The following is a 20,444-nucleotide window of genomic DNA, read 5'->3' on the forward strand; positions in this document are numbered from 1 at the left end:
CTGGTGACCAATCAAAATAATTAACAAACAACGAACAGTCTGTTGATGTTTTGTGATGCGTTTCTTCATTTTAGATGATTCCAAGTAGGATTTTGCCGTTCTTACCTGACGGGCTGGAGGGTGAAGCCCCTCATTTGGTCCTTCTCTGGCCGGATGAGCCTCATCAACTCTTCTGCAGTGGGCAGCTCTAAAAACACAAACGGACTATATCTTTTTATTATTATGTCAATTGTTAGTTGTTGGCACTTGACCCTAAACGGGGGGGGGGGGGATACAGTAAGTATGATAATAAAGAGGCGTGTTTTACTTCATAAACTGTGTACTTGTGTTACTACATTATCTGGGTCACAGAACAGTGATACAACTTATCCTGGAATTCACTCAAAACTTTAATTTGTTTAAAAAAGTAATACATAAAAAAAAAAAATAATAATAATGTTTACAACATGCTGGTGTCTGACCTGACTCATTGGTAGAAGCAGGCTGAAGAGACCGGCTGGCATGTTGTGGAGGGGAGGATGGAGACACGGGTCTGTTTACCAACCCCCTCCCTTCCAGAGATGAATAATGGGGATTATGTTCATCTGAATCTTCCACAACATGGATCTGTCTGTAGGCCTCGTGAAGAGCCTCCATGTCTGAGCCTCCGCTCTGCACATACGACTGGCCTGCACGGAAAACATATTTAGCGTTATCGGTGTCAAAAACAACGTAAGATGAAACGTAAATGACCTCGAAGGATTGATCTTGGATTGATCTAGAAGACGTGTCAAACTCAAGGCCTGCGGTCCAAATCCGGCCCCTCGCAAATTTAAATCCGGCCTGAATATAAATTTAGGTTCACAACTAGTTGCGAGCTAAACCAGAAAGAAAAATGGGGAAATGTTACAATAGTATGCTACCCGCTGCCATACTGCTATGACAACCTCTTCTCCTACTTTGTATTCCTCAGTGCTCTCTATGCTCTTGAGAGGTTGCTCGTCTTTCAAGAGTACTTGGAAGAACGTTCCTCACGGACACAAAACTTTAAATTAAAGTGATGGTTCGGAGTAATTTCACCCTAGGGTCCTTTGCACAATGACCTCGAGCCAAACACCCTTTTCGAAAAGTTTTTACTGGCTCGAACATTGGAGAGTTAGTGAGTAGCATTATCAGCTGAACAATAAGTTGGGCGGGGCTATCCACGTTTGGTGTATCTAAGTAAATGACCCCCTAATAATGGTCCGAAATACGACAACGTTGCTGTACAAATAGGTTATGTACATATAAAACAATGGATTGGAAGTTTGTAAGTACACCAGAAGTTTATGTAAATTCACACTTGCCTGCTGGCTTCTGCTTTCTGCGGTTGTTGTTGATGTGTAAAGCAAGCGAGAGTTTAGGGTCTACAAATTACAACAACCGAAAAGAGATGCAACAAAAATATTTTTTAATTTAACTTTTTTTTTTAAGTAAGTGCTGTAGTATAACTAGCAGGAGACAAGTCATAATTGAGGTAAGTTTGGAGACATTACCTTATTTAATTATTAAATTAATAAATATTTTGTTGGTACTCTTCTGTGTAGTAATTTGTAGACCGGCCCTAAGCACTCGTCTAACTGCAGGTAGCAGCAGCAGCAACAGAGAGCTGGAGAGAGCAGTGCCGCGTTCATAAACTTCTGGTGTACTTACAAACTTTCCAATCCATCGTTTTATGAGTGCATAACCTATTTGTACTAGTGTAGAAGTTTGGTATCATTTCGGGCATTATTAGTGGGGTCATTTACGAGATACAAACGTGGGTCCATTAGCCCCTGCGCTAATAAGCTATTCAGCTGATAACGCTACTCTATGCTAACTCCCAATGTTCGACCCAGGTGAAAAAAGCTTCTGGGGGGGTGTTTGGCTCGAGGTCATGGTGCAAAGGACCCTAGGGTGAAATTACTCCGAACCATCACTTTAAACTTGACCTAAGTACATTTGAAATATGTACTGTTTTGAATGGAGCACAACCTTTCATGTAACAAAATGATCTTTTTTTTTTACTTCAAGATTGCATTATATTGCCTGGTACTTTGGCTGTTTTGTTTTATGCTACTGGATAACACTCTTGTCTCACTTATATGACCCTGTGTGTGTGTTGCGTTACCTCTGTCCAGTGCTGTGTCCTTCCTTCTGTCTTCTCCACCGGTGTCATCCAGGGAATCATGGAGAGAAACTGAGACAAAAGTTGAGTTAGTTAGGTTTCCTTTATCAGCTCTCAAAGCATATGGTGTCTTTGCACATTCACCCACTTTCTAAATTGTTTACTATACAGGGAAAAAAAACATGTGTTGGAGCCCTTTCATTGACAAGCAGCGTGTGATGCTTTGGGTAGCAAAAAGTTTCTTTAAATGCGGCCTAATTGCAACAGCGGTGTTGCGCACAGTGAGGTCACAGTTTCTTTGGACCGTGGTTATGTGGTATCGTGGTGCGATAAAATGAGAACTGTTATTTTGTTTGATTAGTTCTGTTGATATTTGAAATAAACAAATTGACATATCCAACTTGAAGTTTCAGATTTTTGACAGTTATTTAAGTGAAAATTGTTTGTTTTAAAGCACAGCATTCACCAGACCCACGCGTACATTAAAGACCAAAGAACAAATGTGCGTCAACACTATTATAACCTACCGCTACACAGAATATGGAGACTTGACTGCCCACATCTAGACCCTGATTTCAATTAGGAGGGTGTTTGGTCAAGCATAAAGGAGGCCTCTTGCAATGCTGATCATCAACAGATTCATTCTAAGGCCGGCCACACACTGGCTGCGTCACGTGAGCATGTCAGCTGCGTGGTGTGTCCGTTCTTTATTTCGGCTCCCATGTTAACAGGTTAGAGCTTGCACACTGCCTGTGTGACTCGCACGTCTCAGCCGCGCCGAAAACGCGTGTTGGAAGGTTCCAGACAAAATAGAATAGGAAAAGATATTAATATGTCATTTTCACACAAATACATATTAATAAATGACAAGTCTCTAGGTTTTGACATAAATGCAGATATAAATGTAATTAAAAAAATAAATAATAATAATTATCGATTTTCAAATATTGCACCTGTCAATACAGAACGAAATATTCTGTAGCCTATTTTGCCGTCAATACTGCCGACGTTGTCTTTGCTGTAATCAAATCAGTATATATTTATGTTTAACATGAAGGATACTACTGCTGGAGTGCAGTAAATCAATGGGAAACATACATGTGTCCAGACAAGGCTAGCAGCAGCAGCGTCAGACACGTTTCTGGTGTGTAAAGACATAGAAAAATCCACGCAGCCGCCACGCAGCTGACACGCAACAGAAATGCCACGCTCACGCCATTCAGGCAATGTGTGGCCGGTCTAACTCTATCTAAGAATGTGCCTCGGACCGTTTCTTTTGTAATGGCTACACCTGCAGGGCACACAGGGCGTGGGGTCGTGTGAGTCACAGACAAAACAAGTCAGTGAGGATTTGTTTAGGGATTGTGGGGGCTGTTTCTTCAGTTTTGGGCCCAGCACAGTGATGTTAAACTTTAGAGTTTGTGTAATATGGGTTAGTTAAATAAATGAATAATAGAAAACCCAAAACAAGCAGTCATTCTCTGTATATCTGTAGTTTAATTAAGGAAATATAGACACTATACGTCCCAGTTCTGTGTAAAAGGGCCACACACACCTTGCGTAAAAAATATGAATAGAAGACAGGCCTATTTTCACACTTGTAGAGCCGATCTCTGTGGCGCATAGCACCACTTACCTGTACGCACTGCTGTCACGGCCGGTGTAGCCAGTTTCATTTCTTATAGTGGCAACGTAGTGTTGCAGAATCCGCTCCAAGAACGATCCACATATGTTATGCGTTCAACGTGGAGCATATGTTAACGCGTTCAAAGTATTTTGACCATCTCAAGCTTCTGAGACTGTCAAACTCCATGCCACATTCTCTTTGACTGAAAGATTGTATTCCTCCAAACACCCACCCATGACTTCAGTGAAATATCATGTCTTTTTTCTCTTACCTTTGGCAAGAATTGGAGACATTTTAGACTTCTGAAAAGATAATAGCAGATAATAGCATGGATTACTGAAACTGAAGTTTGTGATATTTCAGTATGAACAAAGATAAATCTTACAGATAATGTCATCACAAAACCATCCAGTAGGGCTGTACCGACTATTTCGAAGCTTTAATTGTAACATTGACATTTCAATTCTAAACCAACATTTGAATGCGACACAGCAGGTTTATTTTTGCATGTCTATTAATTCTGTTTAAACCTGGTATATCTGTGCAGTTGCAGATTAGCAGATGCATCAAGGTCCTAACTTATCAAAGAACACTTTCTGAGCATAATCACTGTAGATTCCAACTACAGTACAAACCTCTTTCAGCGGCTCTTTTTCATTCTCCTCTTCCTCAAAATCCTCACTGTAATGTGGGGAACCTGTAAAGGCTGAGAGAGAAAAAGACCTGATTGAGACACAGAAACAAGAGAGATAAAGAAAACAGAGAAAGAAATGTCCATCACTCTACCTGGAGACTCTGCCACGGCCTCTGTGACTCTGGCCTCCCTTTGATCATCATCACTCTGCTCCGCGGCTTCCTCAGCTTTCCTGGAGAGAGAATATTTGATGTTTGATCTACACATTACACAACTATTTATGAGGGTGTCCAAAGACCACCACTAGCACAATTGTGCTTCAGTGCACATAATTTTTTTAAATAAATAATAAAAAAAAACATTGATTTACACATCACACAACTATTTAGCAACAGTTAGTAACAGTTGAAAATAGGGGCAACGCTGCACGACTTTGGCTTCACTGAACACGTAACGTATGCGGACTGTATGGATCTTTTAACCGGCTACACCTGCTGCGCACACACGGCGTAGGATTGTGGGAGTCGCAGTCGAGACGGAGAGCTTTTGCTTTGGGATTGTTGTTGTTTCTTCAGTTTTTTGGAGCCGGCACAGCGCTGTGAAAACGGAGTACGCAGGTGAGGGAAACAAGGAATAAAAAACAAACTCTCAAAATGAAACTGCCAACACGCTCATTCACAGTCATTAAGTTGTTTCCTGTATATCGGTAGTTTAATTTAAAAGAAATATAGACAGGTTACGATCCATTTCGGTGTAACAGGGACCCACACACCTCACGTAAAAAATATAAATAGAAGACTGTCCTATTTTTACACTCGCGGATCCAAACAGTTGTGGGTTTAATGGTCTAATAACCTCAGCTGGACTTGTAGGCTGTTATATTGTTGGCTAGTTTCATTTAGAATAAAACATCAGATTTGATAAACTACATGTGTTTTGTGTGCAGAAATCTTAATGTGTAAAGTAACTAAAGCTGTCAGATCAATGTAGTGGAGTAAAAAGTACAATATTTCTCTCTGAAATGTAGCGGTAGTAGAGTAGAAAGTGGCATGCAACGAACAATCTCAAGTACAACATTTGTACTTAAGTGTGTAATACTACAGCATGTGTGTTTACCTGAGGTTAGTACCCATGGTAGAACTAGTTGAGTCCAGGTCTCTGTTCAGCTTGGAGTAATCTATAGTTGATAAAGCCCCCGCCTCTAGCTGGGCAAAGAACCTGGCTTTCTCCTCTTCTTCCTCTATCGTGTCCAAGCCTATAATGGTCGCGTTTGCAGCCAGTACCCTCGCTGAGTCTGCACACAAACATACATAAAGAGAGCACACACGGAAAGCACAACTGTGATACTTACAAACTGGAAAACAAGAAAGAGTGTGTGAAGATAAAGGAGTTTTGTAAGGTGAAATTCTAAGGTGCAACGTCCCGTATTCGGTTTATCGCTTGTTCCGACTGGATGTGGAACACCAGATAGGACTGAAAGGCGGCTGTATTCTTAAAATGACTTGCTATTTGGAATACCTGATAACACTGAAAAGCTGCTTTACTATTGGTGTAACACATCTGAACGTTTTTATAACTTCCCACAACATGCAATCAAAAATGTGTATACCCATGCTTAGGGCTGACCGATTTGGGGAAAAAAACCTAATTGCGATTTTTCTGCCAGATATTGCGATTACTATTCGATGTGCGATTGGTTTTTATTTTCTAAAGTATAGCTATAGTTCAGTATTCACTGTGCAACAGATAAAACATGTCAAGCATAGAACATTGTACAGTCAAACACAGAACATTTATCACAAAAGCGAAAATTATAATAAAAAACAATTCCAATAAAAAAAAAAACATCAGTACTTTGCTGTAAACTGAAATGTCGGATATGTCTAAGTTCAACAGCAGCATCTACATATTGCACCTTCTACCATCATGTTGAATAAACTAATAAAAAATAATATTGATATTATTGAACGGCCCTTACATTCAAGCCATTGCCAAATGAGTTGCTACAAAGCTAATTAAGACTATCAGCACCACATAACTCTCTCTGGATTTCTCAGTATGACTATGTTCAGAAGATTGTGTCGTCCGGTGACTTTCGCACGCAAAAACTCAAGTTAAGATAATTCATCCTTGGCTACTAGCAACTGCGTGGAGGAGGGGTGGGGGTGGTGCGCGATCACAGAAGGCTTGTATCATGTGGACGCACCAACAGTGTTGTTGTCATTACTTAGAATTCCTCATGGGGGAGAGAGAAACTATGCACTATAGCTTTAACTAAATACTGCACATTTGATTAATCGCGGTCTTCACGATTAGCTAATCGCATTCTTTCAAATCGCGATTTCCGATTCAAAAACCATCAAAAGTTCAGCCCTTCCCATGTTCCAAAGCAACTGGACAGGTAAAGAACCATTCCAAGTGATTCTTATTTCCATTTTCCTTTTAGTTTTTTCTTGGAAATCATGGAAACAAGTTTAAACAGCTTCCCTGTCCCATGTCGTGTTGAACACGAGGCACAAAATAGTTGACATGAAGCATAATGGAAGTCTTCACATAGGCAAGTTGCAGCCAAGCTGTAACTATTTCTGTGTAGCAAAATACAAGACATGTAGCTCTTGCCCATAAACACAAGAGGCCCTACATGAACAAACCCTCATGGGAAACACATAGTGGGGTAACAATAAATACATCTGAATTAATAAATCAATTCAATCATCAAAAATCCAATATCATTAATGCTAAGTGAAAATAGCGATACATATCATCTTGAAGATGCACCTTTATTTTAGTCCTTTTTATTTAAAAGAAGTTTGTTTTTCATTAAAACGTGAAAAAAAGAATTTGAAAAAAGGGACTGAGGTCAGACACAGATGTCGCCTTAGTGCTCTTGAATAGGTTAGTAAAGGTTTTTATTTCTATTTGACTTACTCGAGCTAGCTAAATAATGTGCTATTGTGTTGGAACGGGGATATTTTTCCGTGTTACTTATTATGAATAGAGTGTTAGCACTTTAGCTAACGTTAGCGACCCAGGTAACTGCTGTGTCTCTCTGACAAGCTAGTAAAACAACTCAAAATGCTTCCTTTGCTCATGCTACACTCCTCCACAAAGTTCCATAAAAGTTGGTCCTGTAATTTCCCCCATTATTCTGCTTACAAAAACAAAGAGATAAACAGGCAGCACCAAAAACCACGTCAATGGCGGACTTTTGTGTGTGTCCTTCTTGGAGGTAACTAAATGTAGTTTATACTGCCTGACTGCAACAATAACTTCCATCTTTTATTTATCTTTTTGCAGCTATCAAAAGTACACAAAGGGGACGTGGTGTTGATTTGCCGACAGTGTTGTTGTCACTACTTAAAATTCCTCATGTGAGCGACAGAAACTACGCACTATAGCTTTAAACCAATCACAATCTTCTTTGGCGGTGCTAAGTGCCGAGCGGAGCCACGGTGCCTCTGCAAAATAGCCTCGGAAAGGAAAGGTAGTTTTAGTCGCGCAACAGAAAACTCAAACTGGACAGATATTCTAGTTCCTTGCTGAGGCTACTTTGCAGAGGCCCACTGTGCCGCCCATGACGACTGTGACTGGTTTAAAGGAAATGCCAATAAACCAGAGCACGTTTTTCTGCCATCCCAGAATGCTGTGTGGACTAGTCAGACCCTCCTCCGCAACGCTGTGGAGAAAGGTCTGGCACTGTGAGAATAAATATATTCCAACAAATTACTAGCAACTGTATGCTTTTAATAAAAGTATTCTGTCCCCATAAGTCTTATCCTGATCATTCTCTTTTGTCCTAGACTCACCCTGTAGCTCAATACTGTCTCTGCTGAGAACAGCTGCTTCCAGCCCGTCTTCCTTCAAACCAGCAACCCCTAGATCTTCATCCTCCTCTCGAATAGACTTCCTCAAAGACTTCCTGAAAGTCTTCCCAGATCCCAGCAGTCCTGGAGGAATAAATGGCAGAGAAAAGCACAAGGGGACCTCGTTTTAATGAATGCAGGTCACGCCACATCAGTTGCACAATCTGAGATTATGAATAATAACTGTAAATAGATCATCTATTTATTAAGCTTACATTTTTCATATTCACACTACTAGTACTACACTCGTTACGTGAGGACAAATACATGACAAAGACTACCGTGCAGTGGATTCAACACCTGACACAATTACAACTAAATATTCACATCATCATTATCCCAAAAAGGCAGCATAGATTTCATAGAGGCTGTATTGGTTAATGTTACATTTTACAGGTGTGCTCATGTTTGTCTATGCAAAGAATTGCATAGACAAAGAGTCCTTATCTTCAGAGGGATTTTATACACTGTTTGGGTTTCTATGTATATAGAATAAGTAACTGGTCTATCAATGCAATGGTTTTCAAACTGTGATCCCGAACCCCCAGTGGTCCTTGAGGTTGTTCCAGGGGGGTCCTCAGCTAAAAAAGGAATCATTTATGTTCACTATAATTCCATCCATAAGTAACACAATGACAGAATGTCTGACTATTTACTCATGGGTTTCATACACTTTCTGTAATTAAACATCTAAAAGCCCAAATCCTATCAGATGGGGCCCCGCCGTCTAATTTGTGTCTGTGTAGGGTACCTTGACGTGAAAAGGTTTGGGAATCACTGTTTCAATAAATACCAGCTACAGTTGGGTACCTGAGTTTTTGTCATTGACAGGATTTTCTTTATTTTTTTATTTTTTATTCTCTTCGGTCATAATGACCGGTGGAAATATTTCCCTCTGCACAATTTGAATTGTGTTAAACACAGGCTACAGTGGACAGGGAAACAGAGAAATTAATTACTTCATGAAACCCCGCGGCGGCCGGTCTAATGTAAATTAAGCCAGGAAATTGCTTTGGACGTTCTCATTTGCTTGTCACCGTTTTGTAGTATGTATACTTACGATAGACTACTGCATCAAATCAGAGTGTGACATATAGTTTCTTTCCTTTATCAGATACGCTACAGTCTACGGTCATTTGTTGAATGAACCATGAAAGATATGGAAATCATTGTAGCCTATGTTTGACACAATTCAAATTGTGCAGAGGGAAATATGACCGGAGACAATTATAATTTTCGCAGGGAAATATTGTGTATTACTATATGAAACCAAGCAGCAGCCGGTCTAACGTAAATTAAGCCAGGAAATTGCCAGCGAGGACGAGTCTGCTCCCATAGATGGTAGGCACCAGCTACAAAATATTTGAGCGGTAAAATTAATCCTTACAGGACACATGACCGGCACCAAACACTGGTGGGTACTAACTGTGATTATTGATTGACAGAAGCTGGATGAGTCGGTTTGATTCAAGCCTTGATTCCTGACAAAGGTCGAATAACCCAACACAGTGTGTGAATAATTAGGACATGTCTCAGGGTTAGGGCCAGAATGGATCTTTCCTCTCCTTTCTGTATTAACTTCTTCACATCTGTCAGTAAAAGCATAACTTACTTGATTTTTGTCTCCACCTTTCTAGCTTGAGACTATTCATTCATAAAAGAAAAGGCTAAATGGTTATAATGTCACAATTTCTGTATGTGTCTATATTTATGTTAGGATGAATAAGAAATTAAACTCTTACAGAACACACAGTGAACTGCTATTCTTGACCCAATACTGCCACCCACTGTCTGTTTGCTATACATGCAGTCTTCTACTGTGTTTTTGAATAAGTGAACTTGTACACCTGTTTACACAGGCTAACATATTTAAAATGAAAGCTTTGCTTTAAGTGTCAGGTTATAGTGCTTTGCTGAAAAATGTCTCACCCACAAATATACAATGCTACCTGTTCAAGTTTTGGGTTACATAGCTGCCATCCCATTAATAACCGATTTCCGAAGGAACATCGGACAAATGTAGTTTAAAAAGGAAATTAAATGGAATTACCAGTTTATCTGAATGTTTTCATGCAAGCGTGATTAAGGAAAACCCTCCATCAGCCAGTGGATAACAATGACAGACCCAAGTATCCCCTATGTAATAGATATATCTAATACAACTGTAAGCAAACATACAGGACCTATTTCACAGCAGACATTTTGACTTGTCATAGTAGGAAAAGCACAGCTGAAATTGATAACCTTAACGATGGCTCAGTTCCATCAAGTGTCCCAGTAAGCTATTTCAGTGAGTCAGCATGCACAATACCAGGGCCTCTCCTAAGTGGAATGCAGCCATCATCAATGGTTTTGAATACACTTGTGCTTTTCCTACTGTGACATGTCAACATGTCTGCCATGATAAGGTCTATTAGCAGGCTTTCTGCAGGTTTTACCAAGTCAAATTCAAGACTTTTTAAGACCTTTATGAATGAAATTGTACAATGAAATGCAGAGTCACAAACGTACTTGCAAAGTAAATAAATGTATTCAAATTGAATAAAAGCGACACAGATTAATAATAAACTGTACACATACAGCAAATTATATTTGGACGAGTGAAAGGAAGAACTACAACACCACACAATTTCACACCAAGGAAAAAATAACATTTCAAAGAGCATTAGAGGCAGCGTTACATGGACGTAGGAAAATTAAGACCCGTTTCAAATTATTTAAGACACAAATTTTAGACTTTTTGAGACTTTTTAAAGACCTAGCCTAGAAATCTAGAGGCAGCCTAGCGGCAGCAAATGTAATTTACAGCCAGGGCCATCTAGTAATTCTCCGTTGGCTTGCGAGCTGGAAAAACCAAACTCTGGTCAGGCCAATCACATTGTGTAAAGAGTCAGTGGGCGGGCTTAACATAATGACGGCAGAGTTGCGACGGTTCCGCGTGAATTGGAATTTCCTGCTACTTGAAAACAAAGAAGATGGCTGCTGCTGCTGCTGCTGCTGCCGGCGAACAGCGGTCTTTCGAATCGGCTTTGGCCGCGACTCTGGAAGACTTGGAGTTAAACACTGAAGTCATTCTTAAAAAAGGAAGATGTGTTCGGAGTTTTGCCGACCGCATACGGCAAAAGTTTAATCTATCAACTAGCGTTGCTCTGGTTGGTTGTAGTGCTATCCTATTGAAAGACCACCGTTTATCCTGCCCCTCGGATTGAGCCCTGCCAATGGTGAGTTCGCAGAACCAACATCTTGATGTGGGTCTGGCTTGTCGGGCTACTAAAGACCTTGCGGAAACCCTGAATTAGTCTTCTGGTCTATGTGGCAGGCAGAAAAAAACTAGAACTTAAAACAACGATACAACAATAGCACAACATACAAAATCAAGACAACAAACAAACGTGAGGGAACGAGTGCTGCTAGTGATGTCTATCACTCTACTGCTGAGGGACTAATGCAATACTACCAACAGGGTTTGAGGGTTTGGAGTTGAAGTTACCATCTTCACTGTCCCCCTGGGAATGACTCTCAGTGCTGGCAGGTAGAGTATCATCAGAGTAGGTCTCATCAGGGCTCCGCTCTCCGGACACACACTGGAGGATTTCCTGAGCGGGACTGCTCAGACTGTCATAAGACGGAGTTCTGTGTCTTTCCGCGGTTTGGGAAACCTCCAAAACGGCGTCTTTGTGGGTCGTGTCCAATTGAACCGGTTTATCAGGAGCTTTGCAGCGCGGTTTGGGGACCGGCTTATAAAGGGGCTCCGCACTGACAACTTCAGACGGTGAGAAGAAAAATTTGGTAAATAATTGGTGCACTATGGAATTACAGTAAATCTGAAAATAGCTATTTGAATGTGACATCTAAACTACAAAAGGCTTTGGTTTTCATTCATCTTCACACACTGGCCATCATTCATAACAATTGTTGTTCATTACAGATGTTTTCCGATACTGGATAAACCGCCTAAAATGCTGGTACCGGAAATTACTGGAGTTTTTGCACTGATCCAATACCACGTAATTTAGCCCTGAGGAAACTATACTTCAAAGTAGTTATGTATGACTGTCAAACTGAATAATATTGTACAATACAAAGAGTTTAACCCGAGCCAGGCAGTACAAGAAAGATAGAAATCATATCACTTCCATATAGGGATAGTAGTATACAGCTGTATAGGTAAAGGTCCCATGGCATGAATATTTCACTTTATGAGGTTTCTTAACATTAATATGAGTTCCCCCAGCCTGCCTATGGTCCCCTAGTGGCTAGAAATGGTGATAGGTGTAAACAGAGTCCTGGGTATCCTGCTCTGCCTTTGAGAAAATGAAAGCTCAGATGGGCCGATCTGGAATCCTCCTTATGAGGTCATAAGGGGCATGGTTACCTCCCCTTTCTCTGCTTTGCCTGCCCAGAGAATTTGGCCCACCCATGAGAAAGAGACATCATGGCTTTCAAATGACCAAAGTGGCAGTTGGTCAATTAGTATACATATTAGTATTGGATCGGTACTCGGTATCGGCCGATACGCAAGCTCAGGTATCGGGAAGCAAAACATGGTAAGGGAACATCTCTATTTATAATTTTCTTCAATCAATTTAGCTTCGCTTGGAGTGTTGGCGTGTCGACCTATAAAAAGAGTCATTATTTAGCAGTGTCACAGAGAGTCTAGCCAAACAGCAAGAGGTTACTGTTGCCAGCTCACTTGTTGCCCGTGTAAAAACAATCTGATGCAGATATCATAGACACTGAATAAAAGGAACCGGTTACACATCATAAATAAATAAATAAATAAATAAATAAATAAATATATACATATACATACATACATACATACATACATACATACATACACACACACACATATACATACATACATACATACACATTTCCATTCCACTCCATTCCAGACAGAATACCAGCTGAGATCAGTTGCATTGTTTTTTTTTTAAACCAGGGCAGCAGTTTTCAGATTACATTATGTGCTTACATAATTGCAAAAGGGTTCTCCAATGTTATCCCAGTTAGCCTTTTAAAATGATATCAGATTAGTAAACAGAATGTGCCTTTGGAACACTGGATGAATGGTTGCTGATAATGGGCAATGTAGATGTTGCATTAAAGATCAGCCACAACAGTCGAGAACCCTTTTGCAATTATGTAAGCACATAATGTAATCTGAAAACTGCTGCCCTGGTTAAAAAAACAATGCAACTGATCTCAGCTGGTATTCTCTATACAATGGAGTGGAAATTTCTAAGTGACCCCAAACTTTTGACTGGTAGTGTGTGTGTGTGTGTGTGTGTGTGTGTATACACACACACACACACACACACACACACACACACACACACACACACACACACACACACACACACACACACACACACACACACACACACACACACACACACACACACACACACACACACACAGCGTTTGCGCAAAGCAACATACCACACTGGGAGCGTCTCAGAAGCGGAGTGTCTTGCCAGCCCGACTAGCAGATTTTATTTTCCCTACAAGTACTTGAACGAACAATTGTTTGTTTATTAAGCAAGTATCTGCCTTCCACTCCAGGCACTATTACAGTTATACTCCATGCCTTCTCTTTTCTGGTGTTGTCCTGATAAAAAGGATCTGTGACATCTATTTTCAACCACCAAGATGAATCTCTTGTTGTCCGTGGTGTTGTAGAGGAGACACATACGCCAGGCTGCTCAAACGCGCCGCCGCTTGCGTGAAAATAGACTGCCGTGTATCTTTAGCGGAGCAGAGAGCCGCTTCACGCACGCTTCTGGGACACAGCGCAGACGCCCCCAGTGGAAAACAGGGGTTACAGAAACAACCTGGCTACAGGGGATCCATGACGTTTTCACAACTAGCCTAATGTGGACATAGTCTAAAAGAACTCTAAGATCTACGTAGTGGGAACTTTTCTCAACTTGCTCTCACCATTGTTGTTCTCAGGCTGAGACTTTTTAGATTTGATAAATCTGCTTTTGGTCGTCCCTGCTAGGGAAAGAGGAAAAAACAGAGAGGGACAGCCTTACAGGAGAATGTTTGAAGGACAAATACAAAGCTGTGAAATGTACACCCAATTTCCTGCAGAATTGCAAATTTTTGCAGTGAGTTGCAGCGAGAGAGATTTGTTGACTGGATGTAAATACATATGGACTATATACAATATCGCACAAAGGGCAAGACTTCCCTAAGACTTATTTTGAATCTAAATGCAGTTGTGTTTTTTTTTTTAGTGACTGTCGGCTCAGACCAGTCTGGGCATTGTCCTCCAATTTCGGCCATCAGCAAGGCCTTTTCACCCAGAGAACTGCCGCTCAATAAATGGTTTCTCTTTTTACGACCCATTCTCTGTAAACCCTAGAGATGGTTGTGCGTAGGGCTGTACAATATATCGGTGTTTTTTTTATCGTTAACGCAATATTAACCGCCGCAATAAACATATGGTGAAAGGCTGCGACATACAGTATGCTGCGACATATTAAAATGTCACTTTTTTTAGTGCTGCCTTTTATATTCAATTTGTTTAATAAAAGAATGTTGGAAATTACTTATTTTCATTTGTTTTAGATTCAACAAGCAATTTCTTGTTCAGAAATACTGAAAGCAGCAGAAATGCAGAACTGAGTACACTTTACTTTATTTATCACAGGTAATATCCTCATCATAATATTCCGCAACGTTATTGCATATTGCATGTTTTCCACGCAGCCCTGGTTGCGCGTGAACATCCCAGTAGATCAGCAGTATCTCAAATGCTCAAACCGAACCGTCTGGCACCAACAACCACACCACGCTCAAAATCACTTAACCCTCTGAGGTCTATGGGCATTTTTACATATCTTCTTAAATTTACCTTTTTAAGCTATTTGCATAGAACTGATACCTACGTGTTTCATATCAAAATGTTCCCAACAAACTCAGCTTTTTGTTTAGTGATGCCCAAAATTGTTCCAGAGCAATGTATAAAGAGATCATTTGGCCGTAAAGTATAGGGCTGGGCGATATGGAGAACATCAGATATCACGATATTCTTGACCAAATACCTCGATATTGATATTGCGGCGATATTCTAGGGTTGACAATTGGTGCTTTAACAAAATATCTTCACACTTAGATTTTAGATAAATAATCATCAGTATCATCAGTGTGGACATAATGTCTAAGTGGGGAAAAGGCAAATAATGGAATAGCTAGAACAGTCTGGTAAGTTCAGAAAAGTACATCACTCTACTGTAATGCAGCCTTTAAAACCAGTAAAAGACAACACTTATGTCATATCACGATATTACGACATCCAAAATCTAAGACGATATCTAGTCTCATATCACGATATCAATATATAGTATCCATATACTGCCCAGCCCTACTAAAGTGGAAATATTTCTCAAATCTCTTGTGAAAACATACCTACACTCAGTTGTTTTGGTGCTTGAAATGATTTTACAACAAGTCATGGGTTCACAAAAGTAGCGTAACATATGAATAAAATAGTAAATAAAATGTCTTAAATAAAATTTTGTAATATCAGTTTTTGAGTAGGAGGGTTGTCAAACGTGGCTTGGACTTGCCGGTGCCTCTTCTCTCCTCAGAAGGTTAAATCCCCTTTTTCTTCCCCATTCTGATGCTTGGTTTGAACTTCAGCAGATCGTCTCGCTCGTGTCAAGTGACCAAGTGCCAGCAGTTGCAAAAACCTACAGCATATACCCAAATCCTCTCTTAATTCCTCCCTGGACTGGAGAGCCTATACACAACTGCAGCAGCTCATTTTGCTCCAAAGCTCCAGGCTAACAAAGGCTAACCCGTCCAGTATGATGGGTGGTCATATCGTGGAGAATCCTCTCCTCATCATTACCTCCCCCTGTTCCTCCACCGCTGTCTTCGCCATCTTGCCACCAAGACGCCGTGGGTTTCTGGGCTGATTTCTGACTGCTTTTAGAGCCGGGGTGGTTATCAGAGTCGTCTGAAACAGACTGACGGGAAAATAAAGGATCAAGTCAGAGGGATTCCTTCAGGATAAGACTGCATATTAAAACATTGAAAATTGTATGTAACGTGATTTCTTTTTTTGTGACGATTTTTAAAATTGAATTTTTTTATTAAACCAATGATTCACCCAAATTGTTTCTATTTATACGGTACCGCTGACCGCGACTACATCATATCCGTTTACAGCTAAACAGACGAAAGCAGAAAATGCAGAAAATCCATGTTTTGTTCCTCTTTACAAATGAAATAAATGTCCGACTGACTGACTGACTGTTTTTAGAAATGTCTCATGATATATTGTCTCTAGAAGTGTATTATTCAACTTTTGTTTTTGTTAAAAAAGGAGAAGGAAATCGCAATACTCAATACTATCGAATCGCAATACAAACTGAATCGTGAAATAATCGAAATGGGACAAAAAGCATATCTTACCAATGTTGGCCTAATCCATGTCTGCAAAGAGCTTATGAAGCATGTTTACAGATAGATAACTCTTTCCATACTGTGCGATTCATGCGACCCAAATAACATGATAATCTGTGAACCGTACCGGAGTAGCCTGTACGTAACTTTACATTACCTCCTTCAAGAACTGCTCAAACTGTTCATCCAACTCCTCCTTGGTCAGTCTGTGAGACATCGCGATACCATCCACTCCATCAGCCAATGGAGACCCAGACAACTGACACAAAGACAAACATTTTGGGGAAAGAAATTACACATCATAAGTCTAGCATATTGTAAAACATTAGATGCCTAAATGCATTAGGTGACATTTAAGGGTGGAAAAAAAAAGATATTAGCCCGATCCGCCGGCGATTTGATTTCGCCCTGCAGCTCAGGCTGGAAAGCTGTACGTTTATCTATCCTGCTTCCGTTACAATTTTGCAGGGACCAATCACAAACTGGCTTATCCACCTGGCGCGCTATTGGCGTGTTTAACACGATGACGACAGAGAAGCGACCAAGCAGCTTCTTGTTTACATTCAACATGGCGGTTAGCCTGGGTAAACCCTGACGAACTTCCGGCAAATTTGAGATTTGCTCTGCAAGTCAGTCTGGCGAAGAGCCCATTCAAACCCATTACCAATGTCCCCAAAATCGAGGCACCAATCACAACTGCTGACGATAGCGCTTTACGCGACGACGATAGCGCAGCAACGGCGAGCAGCTTTTTGTTTACATTCAACATGACAGCTACCGAAGCGCAGCGTCACCCGGATCATTGGTCCGATTGGTTGGAATATCCAATGCGCCCAGAGGCATTTGAGCAGCGTCCGTTGGTGACGCCCCTTTGGAAATGAACTGTCAATGAACCTTTCCCAGACCCACTCTCAGTTACAGCTGAGAAGGGTCTGGTGTCAACCAGGCTACATGGCCCCACCGAAGCGCAGCAACCCGTCGATGCCGCCGTCACTGCTACATCAACCGGATTGTTGGTCTGATTGGTTGACGGACTATCCAATTGTGTACGGAGTCATTTGAACTATGCCCGTTGATCTTGTGCAGTAGAAAATACAGAGCAGACTCCCCAGACTAATGTGCAATCTTAAAAGATTGAGCTCGGTCTGGTGATAGCCAGACTACTAACTATTTTCAGTTTATACGGTACCGCTGACAGCAACTACATCATATCCGTTTCCAGCAAAACAGGCCAAAAGCAGAAAATCCATGTTATGTTCTTCTTTACAAATGAAATAATGTAACGTGCATTCTTTTTAGAAAACAATTTGTTTTTTTAGAAATGTCTCATGATATATTGTCTCTAGAAGTGTATTATTCAACTTCTGTTTCTGTGAAAGAAGGAATAGAAAGCCGCAATACTCAATACTATCGAATCGTAATAATTGAAAATTACAATACAAATCGAATCGGCACCCATGTATCGTGAAAGAATCGAATCGGGACAAAAGCATGTCGCCCCAACCCTATGAAATATAGTACGTTAGAGATTAAATAAATAGATGTTCATGTAAATATGAAAACATATTATCACACACAGTTTAAAAACAGAAAATATTAACCATGAACATTTTTTTAGAGCTTATTCATTCTAAGTTATTCCGGGGTAGTTAGAATATTAACACAAGTCAGTATTTTTCATATCTAAACGTAATAATGTCCAGCTGTTTAGGGCCCAATACCACAGGCAAAGCAATCAACCCGTTCAAGCAGGGCATGCTTTGAATGGGCACTGCACTACTAGTGTATAAGGACACCAAAATCAATCCCCAAAATATTGCCAACACAATACCAGTATGGTGGGACTATGGATATTTAGACTTGATGTAGTTCATATCTGCCAGTTCTAAGCCAGTCGACGGAAAACAAACAACCCTTCGGTTTTGTGTTGTGGAAAACAGATCAATCAGAATGAATTGCATGTGACAGTGTCCCTGTTCATTGCAATTGATTCAGATGTGTATTTAAGGAATAAAGACATTTACAAATCTTTTAAAAACACGTTCTAAAAAACAGACGTTTACCAGTGACGTAATTGGCTTTAATTGGATAAGAGACACCATCTCGTCTTGTGAACGGAATTTTTGAGTTGTAAAGAGCAGGCTAAGCAATGTTATGAAATATGTCAGGTTATCATTTCCTTGGCTTATTCAACAAACAGGCAATACTCCAAGGAGCACTTTGATTACAGGTCTATAGTTGTTTTCCAGTAATCTCATCCCACTGTGCTCTGGAATCAAAATGCTCTGCCGCTAGCGATTACTGTAACGTAAAACCATAAAAAGGTGACATTGTGCGGAAATAAAATGACGCTTGCTAAAACAGATTATGCCGAATCTTTTATAATAATCTAACGATTAATAGCGAAAGACAATGCGCAGATCTACATATAGGGATTGGAATTTTCAAATTACATTTAAGAGAGAAAAACGTTGTAAAGTAGCCATCATCGAGATATAATGAAACAGTATAATTTCCGGTCACAACTGTCAAAATAAAATCGTAACCAAGCTCGTCCAATAGTTGCATCGACATAAACTCAATGCGTTAACGCAATCGGTGCGTTACCCCCACCCCACACATTAAGGTGACCATGTCACATGGGGTAACTCAGCACAAAAGTCTTTTTTGGTGTTTTTGTTTTTGCCGGCTATAGTAGTACCGTGAGCGCCCCATTTTTATTTTGAAGAACGTATTGCCTTACTTCCGGAGTTTTCTCAGGAAATTTGACCCAGCTAACAGTAGCTAAGTAGTTTATCTCCTTAATAGCTAGCTAGTAACGTTAGCTGGCTGGAAAAGTAAGCTAACTTTTCCCACTGCATGCGGAACACGCACTAAGCTTTCATTAGCGTACATGTATCATTCTTGCATCGACAGAACTCACATGAAAGACTCGACTTTGGTAGCTCTCTCAACTGAACACTTGTTGAAACATCCTCCTCCTCCGTTTGTTGATTTGAGTGTCTGGCAGTTCCCGCATCACCACCCGGGTGACAAATCCAACCTGATTGGCTAGAAAGAAATGCGTCACTAGAAATGACAACCAATGGACTGACGGGTACATTGAGAGAAAGAGAGAGAGAGAGAGAGAGAGAGAGAGAGAGAGAGAGAGAGAGAGAGAAAGAGAGGCATAGATGTAGAACATGGAGAGAGGTTTGTGCATGGAACGCTTAATGGCCAAAAGTATGTGGACACTGTACATCCATGCACTGCCACTGTGTATGTAAAACTCTGCTAGCCAATGTGACACCATGGATCTTAAGAGACACACTAAAACACTGGTATGCGAAACACACTCACAGATATTTGATTTTTGATTTTTTTCAGTCTGATGCTATTCTGATGTTGGGACTACATTTAAAACTGACCACCACAAACCAAACTAAAAACATTTACAGTATCTCACAAAAGTGAGTACACCCCTGACATTTTAGTAAATATTTCATTATATCTTTTAATGGGACAACACTGAAGAAATTACACTTTGCTACAATGTAAAGTATTAAGTGTACAGCTTGTCTAACAATGTAAATGTGCTGTCCCCTCAAAATAACTCAACACACAGCCATTCATGTCTAAACCACTGCAAAAGTGAGTACACCCCTATGTTAAATTCCCATAGAGGCAGGCAGATTTTTATTTTTGAAGGCCAGTTATTTCATGGATCCAGGATACTATGCATCCTGATAAAGTTCCCTTGGCCTTTGGAATTAAAATAGCCCCACATCATCACAT

At 40.4% G+C, this 20,444-nt stretch overlaps 1 protein-coding gene across 4 annotated transcripts in view; it reads right to left on the bottom strand.

Moving 5' to 3' along the window:
- Nucleotides 1-19,702, bottom strand: part of cep162 (centrosomal protein 162) — a 45,216-nt gene extending 25,514 nt beyond the window's left edge. The window contains exons 1-13 of one of the 4 annotated variants that reach the window (XM_039806359.1): nucleotides 19,594-19,702; nucleotides 16,828-16,929; nucleotides 16,114-16,231; nucleotides 14,193-14,249; nucleotides 11,740-12,012; nucleotides 8,193-8,333; nucleotides 5,503-5,680; nucleotides 4,539-4,618; nucleotides 4,388-4,458; nucleotides 4,024-4,054; nucleotides 2,129-2,197; nucleotides 462-668; nucleotides 106-187 (exon numbers count right to left, since the gene is read on the bottom strand). In XM_039806359.1, coding sequence (XP_039662293.1) covers nucleotides 106-187; nucleotides 462-668; nucleotides 2,129-2,197; nucleotides 4,024-4,054; nucleotides 4,388-4,458; nucleotides 4,539-4,618; nucleotides 5,503-5,680; nucleotides 8,193-8,333; nucleotides 11,740-12,012; nucleotides 14,193-14,249; nucleotides 16,114-16,231; nucleotides 16,828-16,887 — 1,367 coding nt within the window. In that variant the 5' untranslated portion in view covers nucleotides 16,888-16,929; nucleotides 19,594-19,702. Of the gene's footprint in view, nucleotides 1-105; nucleotides 188-461; nucleotides 669-2,128; nucleotides 2,198-4,023; nucleotides 4,055-4,387; nucleotides 4,459-4,538; nucleotides 4,619-5,502; nucleotides 5,681-8,192; nucleotides 8,334-11,739; nucleotides 12,013-14,192; nucleotides 14,253-16,113; nucleotides 16,232-16,827; nucleotides 16,930-19,593 lie in introns of all 4 variants that reach the window. The other 3 variants (XM_039806358.1, XM_039806360.1, XM_039806361.1) reach the window with 3 other exon arrangements.
- Between the last annotated feature and the right edge of the window lie 742 nt (nucleotides 19,703-20,444).

This window comes from Perca fluviatilis, chromosome 7, assembly GCF_010015445.1.
Source record: "Perca fluviatilis chromosome 7, GENO_Pfluv_1.0, whole genome shotgun sequence".
Lineage (NCBI taxonomy): Eukaryota > Metazoa > Chordata > Actinopteri > Perciformes > Percidae > Perca > Perca fluviatilis.